The sequence below is a fragment of the Panicum hallii genome, chromosome 6 (assembly GCF_002211085.1).
Source record: "Panicum hallii strain FIL2 chromosome 6, PHallii_v3.1, whole genome shotgun sequence".
Lineage (NCBI taxonomy): Eukaryota > Viridiplantae > Streptophyta > Magnoliopsida > Poales > Poaceae > Panicum > Panicum hallii.
In genome coordinates, this window is record NC_038047.1 from 1503301 (window position 1) to 1515884 (window position 12584).

Genomic DNA, 12584 nt, shown 5'->3' on the forward strand with positions numbered 1-12584 from the left:
AATATATCTTAGACAGATAAAGAAACTGTTGGGAGCATGTTCATGGTCATCATTTTACCGAGCAATCAAATGAACTGTTAGATAAATAACAATGGATTCGATCCTGACAAAAGGGGGCCCTGAAGTTGGATGGGTGGCACATGCAGAACTATTTAAAATACTCCCTCCGTTCCAAATTGTACGTCGTTTTGGTAAATTTAGATATAAAAATTTTGCTATGTATCTAGATATACACTATGTCTAGGTGCATAATAAAAATTATATATTTAGATTTGCCAAAACGACTTATATATTATAGTTTAGACGCTACATCTTATATGAGCTACCGAATCATGTCACCTCCTTCTGACGACGACGAATATGAAAAGGTTTCTCCGTGCGGTTTCTTGGAATAACCACGGAGTATGCTCCTGACCTGGGCGAGCTGGTCAGAAGAAAGCTTGCTGCATGTGGGCATGGCGAGAGCATCCCTCGCCATCCGAGCAACCATCGGGTACTCCGAGCTGTGAGCCTTCCACCACTTGAGAACGTCAAAATCCTTTGTTGCAGGGGCAAGAGGATCTTCTTGCAGATAGCGATCGAGTTCCGTCTGGGTTCCTGGGTTACGGCTGTTAGACTGAGCCGCCGCCATGACATCCTCTGAACGGCAGTGATCATTCCATTCTTGGTCCCATGGGTCAGCGCTACTTGTGTCCGACATCGGATTTGCACTATCTGACTGATCTGCACCATACTCTTCAATGTAAGCAGCATACATGTTATTGATCTTTGTCGTCACCTCGGAGACGAATTTTGCTGCTTCTGAACCAAAGGCTTTTTCGAAACGGAATCGAATGTACCTGAGTTTGTACCGGGGGTCCAGTGCAAGTGGTACTGACCAGATCAGGTACGAATCTTGTATAGCCTCGTCTAGAATGTTACTTGCCCTTATAAGAACATCTACGACATTTTTGCCACGATATAAATTATTACCATTTATTTCTTGAAGCTCTGCGTTGTCTCCCCTAACCCGTGCTAGTTCAGAATGCAAGATTTCCCTCGTCTTAAGCAGCTCTGCAAGACACAGATTCGAAGTGGGAGAGGTGGAGGCAGAAATTCTCTGAATGCCGCTGTATACTTGCTCCCAGACCTTGCACAATAGTTGTACACGTGGGTCTTCGACTACAAGCTGAACAGCAAAGCCTGGCTTGCTTAGAACCTGCAAAGAACAGTAGCACGCACACCACCTTTCGCCGAATGCCCATTCCAAGTCGAGGTCAAGCTCCGAAAGAAGTTGCAGGCGCTCTTGTCTAGTCAAATTTAAACGGATCATGTTCCAGGAAATAATGTCCCTAGTGAAATGTGGAGCTGGAAGAAAGCATCGAGCAATCGAGTGAAGCACAGCGTCCACGTAGGTGGCAGTGGTACGACTTAGCTTACTGGCATAAGAATTTATGTCTTGGTCGATGTAATCCTTCAGTTCAGGGTGAAAATCGCAGTCAGTAATATCATATGCCACCATGGACAGCCTATCCTCATGCTCTGAAATAACAATCTCGGCGACATCAACAGGATCACCAAACACAGATGAGGCTCCCGATATTGGACCTTCCGAGTCTGCATCGTCCATGAAAGCATCCAGGACGACTTTATGAAGATTCCACTGATCGTCGATGAAGTGGCATGCTATATAGGTGACTTCCCCTGCCTCGGGTGTTTTAGCTTTACCCACTGCCAAACTGACCCTCCCGGGAGCGCGCCTTATCCTGGAGAAGGAATGCCTCCTTGCTTCATCAAAGATCCCATCGCACATCTCCTCAATGGCGACGCGCGAGGGCACCTCAAATTCAGGGTTCAGGCGGCGGACGAAGCTCCTGAAGTAGCCGTCCTCCACGAACGACGGATCGTACCCGTGCAGCGCGATCATCCGAGCAAGGTCCGCACCACTTGCACTCTTGTCTCGGAGGCCATCAGTCTCCCGATGACCCCGGGATGATGATCCACGGGAGCGTGACGGGGAAGAAGCGCCGGGTACCGGCGGCCGTGGTGCCCGCCGCGCAGCGGCGGCGGCTTCTTCTCCCCAGCAAATCCTGACGTGCGTCCACAGGGTGCTGGTGCCGTTCCTGGTGCTCGCGCCGAGCACCAGCTGGCAGCGCGTGCACCGCGCCCTGTCGTTCCCGTCGCCGTCGCTGAAACGGGTGAAGTGCTCGTACACGCCGGACCGCCGCCGGGCCACCCTGCGCGGCCTTCGCCCCGGCTGCCCCTGAACCTGGGCGCTCTGCTCCTCCTCCGCTTCCATGTCCTTAGCGGATCGGAGGCTACGCGATGATGGCTTCCCTCGATCCTCCGCTTCCAACCTCGAATTCGAAAGGCTACCAGCGGAGGGAGAAGATACGTATGCGCGGAAGAAAATCAAGTCACCAAGCTGCTAGCCATTGGTTGGAGTAAAGGCGGAGAATTGAAGGGGAACCACGGCTGGCTAGGCTTGTGCAACTTACAAGCTGATATATCGAGCAGTTCGCGGCGGCGGTGGCGCCGGCGCGTCCGGTGCCCGGAGCAGAGGACGCCGTGCGTCTGGGTGGTGCAGCTAGTCGGAATTGAAGCCGGCCGATCACCCGCGCGCACAAGGATAAGGTCAGGCAGAGTCGATAAGGAAGGAATGGATAGGCGCGGCCGTGCGAGACGTTGACTGACTTCGCCGACGACCCCGATGGATGACCACGAGGCGGGCCCGACGGGGCGAGCCACGCCTTTGCAGCTGGTTGCGGGCTGAGCTGGGCTATTTTTGTCTGTTTTCGTTCGTGGGCTGAAATAGTTGTCTTCGGTCCCAGGGGACACCGCGGTGCGGTTATACATCACTTCAGATGATGAACATACTAACACTGGTTAAATCAAACTGGATAGAATAGTATTCCGAGAAATCCCCCTTATTAGAGAAAATCATGCATATATACATGCAGATGAAGATAAAGTTGATGACATCACCTGCATGCTAAGAGGTTTCAAATTTAAAAAATCATAACTCTTAAACTGCACATTCAATTTAATTTTTGATTGCACTACTCTATAATTTGCGATAAAATCTTCAAAATAAGATCACACTTGAACATGTTTCAAAAAATTTTACAAAAAATTATTTATCACGTTGAAAAAATATTTAAGCAAAAGGAACAAATAATGAATTTCCCCAAACAAAATAATAGTATATATTATTAACAAAATAATAGTATAGTATGAGCAAAAAAGAAAAAACACTACGAGCATGTAACCGTATTTGATAAATATTAGAAATTGATCATCAGAATGACATATACTATTATATATAATAAATAAATAATTTAATATCGTAATAAAGATAGTCTAAGCCGATGGTTGCACCATCGAACAAATAATTATACATGGAGAACAAATCTATTCACATCATGAACAAATTATTTTTTACATACGAATAAAAGATATCGATAATGCGAATAAATTATTTTTACAGACAAACAATTATAAAATTAAATACATCCACATCACAAATGAATATGATACGTAGCGAACAAATTTATCCACATCACGAACAAAATTATATGTAATCGGAATTTTAATTTCGATGCATATTTTAAGATTTATAGGTTTTTTAATTTGAAACCCTTTGCATGTGGACGATGCCATCAATTTTTATCTCCACCTATATACATGCATCTGGGAGTACTACTTGTGATATTACTTTTCCAATTAAATTTGTGCAACTGGTGAACTAAATATACTATACGTCTGCTTGTGTTGGGCTAACAGCCCATTTAATCACCGTCTTGGGGTGATGGTTGTTGGTTTTATCGCCTCTAGCTATATATAATCGCACCCTCCGGCGTCGTCATTAGCTCACCATGGTGTTTGCATCCTTAGTCTACTTATATATTAGACTATTCAATATGGTTTACGTACTCGCGGTGATTAGATGTAGCCTGCCAATATTTCATAATAGCTACGTACAAGCTCCTATATTTGTGCCGTTGAGACCTCTCGCGCAGAACGGTAGAATCGTGATAGCGGTAGGACAGTCGTTCCGGGCATTCCGGGCGGGATGCGTACTCAAGAGCACACGCAGACAAGTAGTTTTGGTGCCGCAAGAGCTGCGACTTTCTGGACTCCATTGAACAATTATGGACGTACCATTACATAATAAAGAGTACATAGGAGGGGCGGGCACACGACGTCAGGTGAATCACTCCCGCTCTGCACGTATTCGTGCCCGAGCTTATTGGTAAATAAATGGTACTCCCTCCGTTCCAAAATGAATGCAGTTTGTTTTGATTTTTTAGATTCATAATATTTGCTATGCACCCAGATATGATAACATATATCTAGATGCATAGTAAAATATATTAATATAAAAAAAACTAAAACGACCTATATTTTGAAACAAAGAGAGTAGCAATAAAGACGCGCTCGTCTCAAACAAACTGATGAAAACAGGAGCTTGAATAAAATGCAGAAATAATCCAACACTTATATGAGCTACTATATTAAATCATGTCACCTCCTTCTGCTGACGACGAAGATGAAAAGGTTGTATCTCCGTACGGTTTCTTGGAATAACCACGAAGTATGCTCCTGAACTGGGCGAGCTGGTCAGAAGAAAGCTTGCTGCATGTGGGCATGGCGAGAGCATCCCTCGCCATCCGAGCAACCATCGGGTACTCCGAGCTGTGAGCCCTCCACCACTTGAGAATGTCAAAATCCTTTGTTGGATGTTCAGGACGATCTTGCAGATAGCGATCGAGTTCCGTCTGGGTTTCTGGGTTACGGCTGTCAACCTGAGTCACCGTGAAATCCTGTGAAAGGCAGTGCTCATTCCATGCTTGCTCCAATGGATCTGCTCTAGTAGTGGCCATTGTCGCATTGGCACCATCTGAATGATCTGCATCAGTGCTTGTACGATACTCTTTAATGTAATCTGCATACATCTTGCTGATCGTATTGGTCACCTCGGTGACGTATTTTGCGGCTTCTGAACCAAACGCTCTTTCGAAACAGAATTCAATGTACTTGACTTTGTACCTGGGGTCCAGTGCAAGTGGTACTGACCAGATCAGGTACGAATCTTGTATAGCACTGTCCAAAGCGTCACTCGCCTCTCTAAGAACATCTACGGCGATGTTATTAAAAAACCAATCATATTGTATTTGAACCTCTTCGTCTTCTCCATTGAGCCGGGCTAGTTCAGGCTGCAAAATTTCCCTCAGCTTGAACAACTCTGCAAGACACAGATTCGAAGTGGGAGAGGTGGAGGCAGAAATTCTCTGAATGCCGCGGTATACTTGCTCCCAGACCTTGCACAATAGTTGCTCACATGGCTCTGTGCCTTCAAGCTGATCAGTAAAGCCTCGCTTGCGAAGAACCTGCAAAGAACAGTAGCACGCACACCAGCTCTCGTCGAATGCCCATTCTAAGTCGAGGTCAAGCTCCGAAAGAAGTTGCAGGCGCTCTTGTCTAGTCAAATTTAAACTGATCATGTTCCAGGAAATGTGGCTAGTGAAATGTGGAGCTGGAAGAAAGCATCGAGCAATCGAGTGAAGCACAGCGTCCACGTAGGTGGCAGTGGTACAACTTAGCTTATTGGCATCAGAATTTATGTCTTGGTCGATGTAATCCTCCAGTTCAGGGTGAAAATCGTCGTCAGTAATATCATATGCCACCATGGACAGCCTATGCACATGCTCTGAAATAACAAGCTCGGCGACATCAACAAGATCATCAACCACAAAGACTCCCAATATTGGACCATCCATGGCATGATTCTCTGCATCGACCATGACATTCAGGACGACTTTATGAAGATTCCACTGATCATCGATGAAATGGCATGCTACATAAATGACTTTCCCTGCCTCGATGGTTTTAGATTTACCCACTGCCAAACTGACCCTCCCAGGAGCGCGCCTTATCCTGGAGAAGGAATGCCTCCTTGCTTCATCAAAGATCCCATCGCACATCTCCTCAATGGCGACGCGCGAGGGCACCTCAAATTCAGGGTTCAGGCGGCGGACGAAGCTCCTGAAGTAGCCGTCCTCCACGAACGACGGATCGTACCCGTGCAGCGCGATCATCCGAGCAAGGTCTGCACTACTTGCACTATCAGTCTCCCGGCGACCCCGGGATCCACGGGAGCGTGACGGGGAAGCGCCGGGTACCGGCGGCCGTGGCGCCCGCCGCGCAGCGGCGGCGGCTTCTTCTCCCCAGCAAATCCTGACGTGCGTCCACAGGGTGCTGGTGCCGTTCCTGGTGCTCGCGCCGAGCACCAGCTGGCAGCGCCTGCACCGCGCCCTGTCGTTCCCGTCGCCGTCGCTGAAACGGGTGAAGTGCTCGTACACGCCGGACCGCCGCCGGGCCACCCTGCGCGGCCTTCGCCCCGGCTGCCCCTGAACCTGGGCGCTCTGGTCCTCCTCCGCTTCCATGTCCTTAGCGGAGGCTATGGCTTCCCGCGACTCGACCTCGAAACGCTACTAGCGGAGAAGATGCATACGGCGGACGGGATTAATTTACCAGGCTAGGCATGGGGATGAAGGCGAAGAAAGGAAATCACGGCTAGGTCTGGGAACTTACAAGGTGGCCGATCGATGAGCTAGAGCCGCAGCTTTCCCGCGGCTGCGGCGGCGCGGAGGCCGGCGGCGTGCGTCTGGACGTCTGGTGGTGCGGCCGGCAACACAAGGTTTGGTAGAGACGTAGAGTCGATCGGAAGGAATCGTAGGCGCTGGCAAGCCGGAGAGTTTGACCGGCTTTGCCGACGACCACGAGGGCGGGGCGAGCGACGACTTTGCAGGTTGCGGGCTGAGCTGGGCTATTTCTGGGTCCTCTGTTTTTCGTTCGTGGGCCGACGTAGTTGTTTTGGGCCATCACGGCCTTCCAACGCACGAAACCACTAAGCCCTTTCTGCTGCGGCGCCAGCCACCTCCGCCGCCGTGAACATGAGCCGGGCAGGGCAAATCAGAGGACCGGTTTGACCTTCGATCCAATGAATGATCGCGGTGGATCGGAGCAGCGGGTCAGCTACAGCTATGATCTGCTCAGAGGAAAGCTAGCTTGCTCTGCATGTGGGCATGGCCGCAGCATCCTTGCCAACCGATCCTTCGTCTGCTAGTTCCAGCTAGCTGCTGCGTCCTTCCACCACTTCAGAACGTCAAGATCGTGTGCTGAACGGGCGGCAGCAACGGTCGAGTTCTGTCCGGGCTTCTGTTTGGCGATGCACATCCCATGCTTGGTGCTGTAACTGTAATGCATCAGCGACGCTGCCAAGCACGACCATCGCAGAGAACACCACCACCACCATGTCCAACATAGTCCGTGTAAATCTCGTCCATCTTACCTCATCATCAGAAATGGAAGCAGCAGCTTGGCAGCCAAAAGCTCTTTGGAAACATCCCAAAAACTTGTTGGAGGCCATTATTGCTCCACAAGTCCAAACATATATTGCAAACATTCATGTAACGAACTTTTATTTTTTTATGAAAAAGACTGCAGAGCACTGCGCTATCATTTAAATAGAGGCGAGTTTAAAATTTTCTAACAAATAGTTATTACATACAAGATAGAAGGTCACACAACAGAATGCAGGAAAGCGACGACATAGATAAACTAAAAATGCTCATGGCCTCCACTTGCCCTCTTGCGCAGCAAGATTTCCTCCTTTATCTCGTACTCCACCTGAATAGCATGCATCCATGGACTTCCCTTCAAAGACGCGCCGGTTTCTCTCTTTCCAAATATCCCAAACCGTATACATGAGGAGCGCAGCCTTTCACTCTTCTTGTTGTCTTAGGCAAGTGCCGAAGTGACGCTTCAATTCCCACCATCAGTCTTGCACCTCTGAATGCTGATCCGGCATCTGAACAATCCCTTCTGGCCAAGCACTTAAGGCCATTACTTTAAACATGCGAACCGCTTCCTGAGTCCGGAACTTTGTGGGTTAAGGTGGCGATGAGGGTGCTCACTAGCAGGAACATGAGCAGGTAGGAGAGGTGCCTTGCATGGAGAGTGAGCGCCACAGTTCTCACCGTTGTGGCCATCATGAGGTAGAGGCCAAGGACAATGGTGAAGAAGAAGAAGAAACCAATGGTGAGTTCATTTGGCCCTCCCATGTAGCGTGCAAAGATCAAGCTGACGAGGCCACCAAAGTTCACAATGCCAGCCGACAAATTGAAGATGCCGTCAAGATCTTGATCAGTTTCTTGGTTGTTGGCAGTGTTGTTCACGGCTGGAACAGCTTCATCTTCGGTGTCGGCATTCAGATGACCAGTTTCAATGTCTCTGTTGAGAGCTCGAGAAGACCTGTTGAGTTGGAGGAGGGCGATAACAACGGGGATCGGCACGGGGAGGATGGCGTAGCTGTAGCCCTCGTTGAACGAGATGAGCAGGAGGTACGACACTAGCACCAGAAGGAACCACGAGAGGTAGGTCAAGAGACTGCCCCACTTTGGTGGCCTGGTCATGCAGACGAGGTCAGCGGGCACTGCGAGGAAGAAGGCTGCCATGGCGACCTTGAAGGTCGTTTTCGTACTGGAGGCAGACGGAGCATCCACGTATGCCAAGAATGTGGTGATTGCAAAGGGGAGCGCCTGCTTCGAGTACGCTGCGCAGCGTTTCTGCTGCTCCTCGATCTGGTCGGCCGGGGTGAAGCGGACGGCGATGCCCTGCTTGTGTTACAGAAAAGAAAGATCAGGTACTTGGATCTACGGAGGAAAAGAAATTAGCTAGTCGACCCGAGAGTGCAGGGAACAAGAAGAACCTACCTTGCAAGTGTCGGCAGCTAGCGTTGTGATGGGCTTGATCTGCTTGACAACAACGCCCGAAGCAGTTTTCCGTCCCCTGCAGACCGTGGCATGCCTCCGCAGGGTGGACGGGCCGTATTTCCTAGCATCTGCGGGCAACACCTTCTGGCAGCGCTCGCACCGCGCCCTGTAGTTCCCGTCGTCATCTCTGAAATGAGTGAAGCTCTCGATCTTCCACGCGGCGGACGCGTGCATCGTGGTGCGTGCCCTTTGCCTTGGCTGCCCCTGCCCTTGTGTGTTCTCCGCGATCTCCTTTTGCCTTACCAGAGACTACTGCAGGCTGGTTTCCCTCGATCCCCTTTGTTCTTCCACCCTCGACCTCGAAACACTAGAAGCGTCTAGCGGAGAAGATACACATATACGGGCGGAAGAAAATCAAGTCACCGTGCTATCGATTACCAATTGGAGTAAAAGGCATAGAAGGGGGGATAGGCAACTTACAAGCTGATCGACCGAGCACGCAGGTAGCGGCGCCGGCCGGCGGCTTGTTGCTCGCGCCTTCGTGGCGGCGGCCGGACGGAGGAGACGACGGAGCAGGGCCGGGGGCGTGCGTCTGATTGTGCCTGTGCAGCTGCTAGTCGGAAGGGCTAGGAGACGCTGTCAAAGCAGACGTCAGCGGAGACGTTGACTGACTTCTTTGCAGACGACCGCCGAATACCCGATGGCCACGAGGCGGGCCTGGTGGGGCCGAGCGACGCCTTTGCCGGTTGCGGGCTGAGCTGGGCTATTTTTGTCTCCTCTGTTTTCATTCGTGGGCCGAAGTATTTGTTTTTTAAAAAAATTAAAAAAATAAATTTGAAAAAGAGGTGCCGATTTGAAAAATTTTCAAAAATAGATACCTCCCGCCCATCCAACGGGCGGGAGGTGCCAAATAATTTTTCAGACCTCTCCTGATTGTCTCTTCGCGAATAAATTTTTTTTTATTCGTAAATATTCGTGAAGAAACCCCTCCCGTGGTGTCAAAACACTTTGCTTTCCGGGCAGAGCGTCTCGCCGCTCATCGCTGTCCTCCTGGCCGGTCACTTCTACTGCTGGGTTGTACGAGAACCGAACACCTCGCTGCTCCTACTCCTGACTAGCAGGCTAGCACCACTAGACTCCGAAACTTTCGCTGATTGAGATGTCACGTAGTCACTCCCTACCACAGAGCAGTGGTTGCGCTAGGCTTGCTAGCAAGTCCTGCTAGCCATGCATAGGCTATCAGTGTAGGCATCATGTAGATCCAATGACGTACGGGTGCTAGTGCCACTCTTCCGCTGGCTTCACAGTACGTCGATCCAATCGCCCCAGAGCCACCACACGCGTCAACTGAAGCCGTGGAAAGAGAAGATGCTGTCCTTCCTTGCCCGGTTTCACCGCGTCGTATGCGCCGTTTTCTTCCGATTCGCGATCGATCCTATTTCCCCGATACGTCGGCGATCGAGCGTTCACTGTGGGCGAGAAAACGACAGCGCCATGTAACCCAGCAGCAGAAGTGACCGGCCAGGAGGGCAGCGATGAGCGTCGAGACGCCCCGCCCGGAAAGCAAAGCGTGGGCGTCTGGGCACCTCCCGCCCCAACAGGGCGGGATGCCGAAGAAAAGTTTCGAGATCCTTGTGAGGGGTCTAAAAAAAATTTGGTACCTTCCGTTGGATGGACGGGAGGTGTTCGGCCTCACGCTTTCCGCCCGTTGATCGGACGGGAGATACTTATTTTTGAAAATTTTTCAAATCGACACCTTTTTTCCAAATTTAACTTTTTTAACCCTTTTTTTAAAAAAATTCTGTCTTGAGCCGTCCTGGTCCTCCAACCCACGAAGCCAATTGAGCCCTTTCTCGACCTGGGCAGCCGCGCCGAGAAAGTATCCCGACGCAAGCTTCTTCGTGCACGCGCCTCCCACGAGCCAAGGGGCCTGCACCGCACGCACCCTCGTTAACTGCTTGATGAACGAACTGGATGGGTTTGCACGTGATTATGGAGTGAGGCGGCTGCAATCAGCCATTGTCATCACCGACCATTCCTGCTTCTGCTGCCTGAATAATGCATCGAGGTCAGATCACAAAGCATTAAAAATCCATGTTTTTGCCCCCTCCAGATCGAACTTGTCCTCTCAAATCGTGATCTATGGACGATACGGCCATTGATAAATAGCACTGATCGCCTGTCCTCCATTCTTCAGGCCTGCCTCCCTTGTGCGTTCTTTCTGCTATAAAAGCGACAAGCACCGAGAAAAAAGAGGAGAATATGATCCACCATCCATGGTGCAGAGGGTCGTCGTCAGGCACGGCTCCGCAGCTGCGGGCGATGATGGCGAGGGAGGCCAAGAGGAGGCGGCGGCGGCGCGGCGACGCGATCAAGATGCAGATGCTGCGCTGCAGCGACCAGGGCCGCCGCCGCTTCAAGCGCGGCTACCTCGCAAGCGGCTGCGGCGGCGACCGGGGCGACGCCGCGGACTCGGCCGTCTTCTGCCTCGCCGTCTGCACCGCCGCTCGGCCCTCCTCGATCGCGTCCGGAGTCATGAGGTAGTACGTAACTAGCTAGCTATAGATGGATGGCAACGGATAATATCCTTGCGGATATTAACTTTGTATATCCGTATCCGCGTACTAAAATCCGTACCCGCACCCGCGCCCGCAACCCGCCACGGGCACGAAACCACGCCCGTAACCGCTATCCGCGGATATCCGCGTACCCGCGGGCACGCCCGTACCCGCAAACTTTAGAAAATCAAGCACATATTATATTTCAACAGCAAGTAAACACTATTTATTTTACGAGATAAATAAATCTAGGCAAATAAATAAACTGGTCTCATATATGAATACATGATACATCACACATTAACAGAAACAATCATATGCAACCATACAAGAGTCCGTGTTCAAAACCATTATTACATAAAAGTCCAATTGAGCAAATATTAGAAATCATTAGTCGGAATCAACAGTGCTGATGCAAGAATCCTTCATATCTTCTTGAATATCTTCAAGACATGACCAGAAGCTATTGACCCTCCCATCACCGTCATCTACAAACAAGTTTCATATATATTAGTAGATACAATTTACAGGTCTTATATTAAAAATACATTCTAGAGTACTACCTTTAAGAGTATGACGAAGCCAACTTTGACCACATATCAAAGCCTCCAACATTTTAAGAGTAAGACGACTGCGATGCTCACTCAAAATCCTTCCACTAGTGCTAAAAGCTGATTCCGAAGCTACTGTTGTGATTGGAATAGCTAAGATGTCACGAGCAATTTGCCTCAAAATGGGATACCGAGTCCTCTCCAACTTCCACCAACTAAGGATATCAAAATATTCATTCTCATCATGAGGAAGAGTTTCTTCATCCAAATAGCGATCTAGCTCATTCTTACTTCTAACAAAGCTAGTAATCTTCTTATTGGCAGCAAGGATTTTAAAAATAGACAACACACCAGCTGCATCAACTGAAAAACTAGCACCACTAGATGATGTACTAACAAACTCTTGTTCCTTAACATGGTATTGTTTCATCAAATCAGATAGCAATTCATGGGCCTCTGTCACATAAATTTCAGCATGTTCTTCACCAAAAAGGGCAATATAGCAAGCATGTAACATTATCATCTTAAGACGTGGATCAAGAATGACAGCAACAGCCATAAGACCATGTATATCAGTCCAATACTTATCATACTTTTCTATCATGGCAGCAGACATTTTTCTAATTGTTTCATATTCATCATGCTCCCAAGATTTGATCTTAAGTTTAATCTCACATACTTTAGGGAAGAAAAGGTTGGCTGTCACATATTTAGTCCCA

General features: G+C 49.4%; 3 protein-coding genes across 4 annotated transcripts; all 3 read right to left on the bottom strand.

Moving 5' to 3' along the window:
• Nucleotides 1-241: 241 nt before the first annotated feature.
• Nucleotides 242-2732, bottom strand: LOC112897883 (zinc finger BED domain-containing protein RICESLEEPER 2-like). Its single transcript, XM_025966280.1, has 2 exons — nt 2478-2732; nt 242-2351 (listed from the first exon to the last, which is right to left on the bottom strand). Exon 2 carries the CDS (start codon nt 2276-2278, stop codon nt 323-325), a length of 1956 nt encoding a protein of 651 aa, XP_025822065.1. The 5' UTR covers nt 2279-2351; nt 2478-2732; the 3' UTR covers nt 242-322.
• A 1388-nt stretch (nt 2733-4120) lies between these two features.
• On the bottom strand, nt 4121-6737 carry LOC112897512 (zinc finger BED domain-containing protein RICESLEEPER 2-like). Of its 2 annotated transcripts, none has more exons than XM_025965818.1 (2): nt 6574-6737; nt 4121-6470 (listed from the first exon to the last, which is right to left on the bottom strand). In XM_025965818.1, the coding sequence occupies exon 2, from the start codon at nt 6423-6425 to the stop codon at nt 4494-4496; it is 1932 nt and encodes a 643-aa protein (XP_025821603.1). In that variant the 5' UTR covers nt 6426-6470; nt 6574-6737; the 3' UTR covers nt 4121-4493. The 2 variants fall into 2 exon arrangements, with proteins under 2 accessions (XP_025821603.1, XP_025821604.1); XM_025965819.1 differs by having other exon boundaries at nt 4121-6473.
• Nucleotides 6738-7493: 756 nt separating this feature from the next.
• Nucleotides 7494-9358, bottom strand: LOC112897646. Its single transcript, XM_025965998.1, has 3 exons — nt 9237-9358; nt 8757-9133; nt 7494-8657 (listed from the first exon to the last, which is right to left on the bottom strand). The coding sequence occupies exons 2-3, from the start codon at nt 8988-8990 to the stop codon at nt 7893-7895; spliced, it is 999 nt and encodes a 332-aa protein (XP_025821783.1). The 5' UTR covers nt 8991-9133; nt 9237-9358; the 3' UTR covers nt 7494-7892.
• Nucleotides 9359-12584: the final 3226 nt, after the last annotated feature.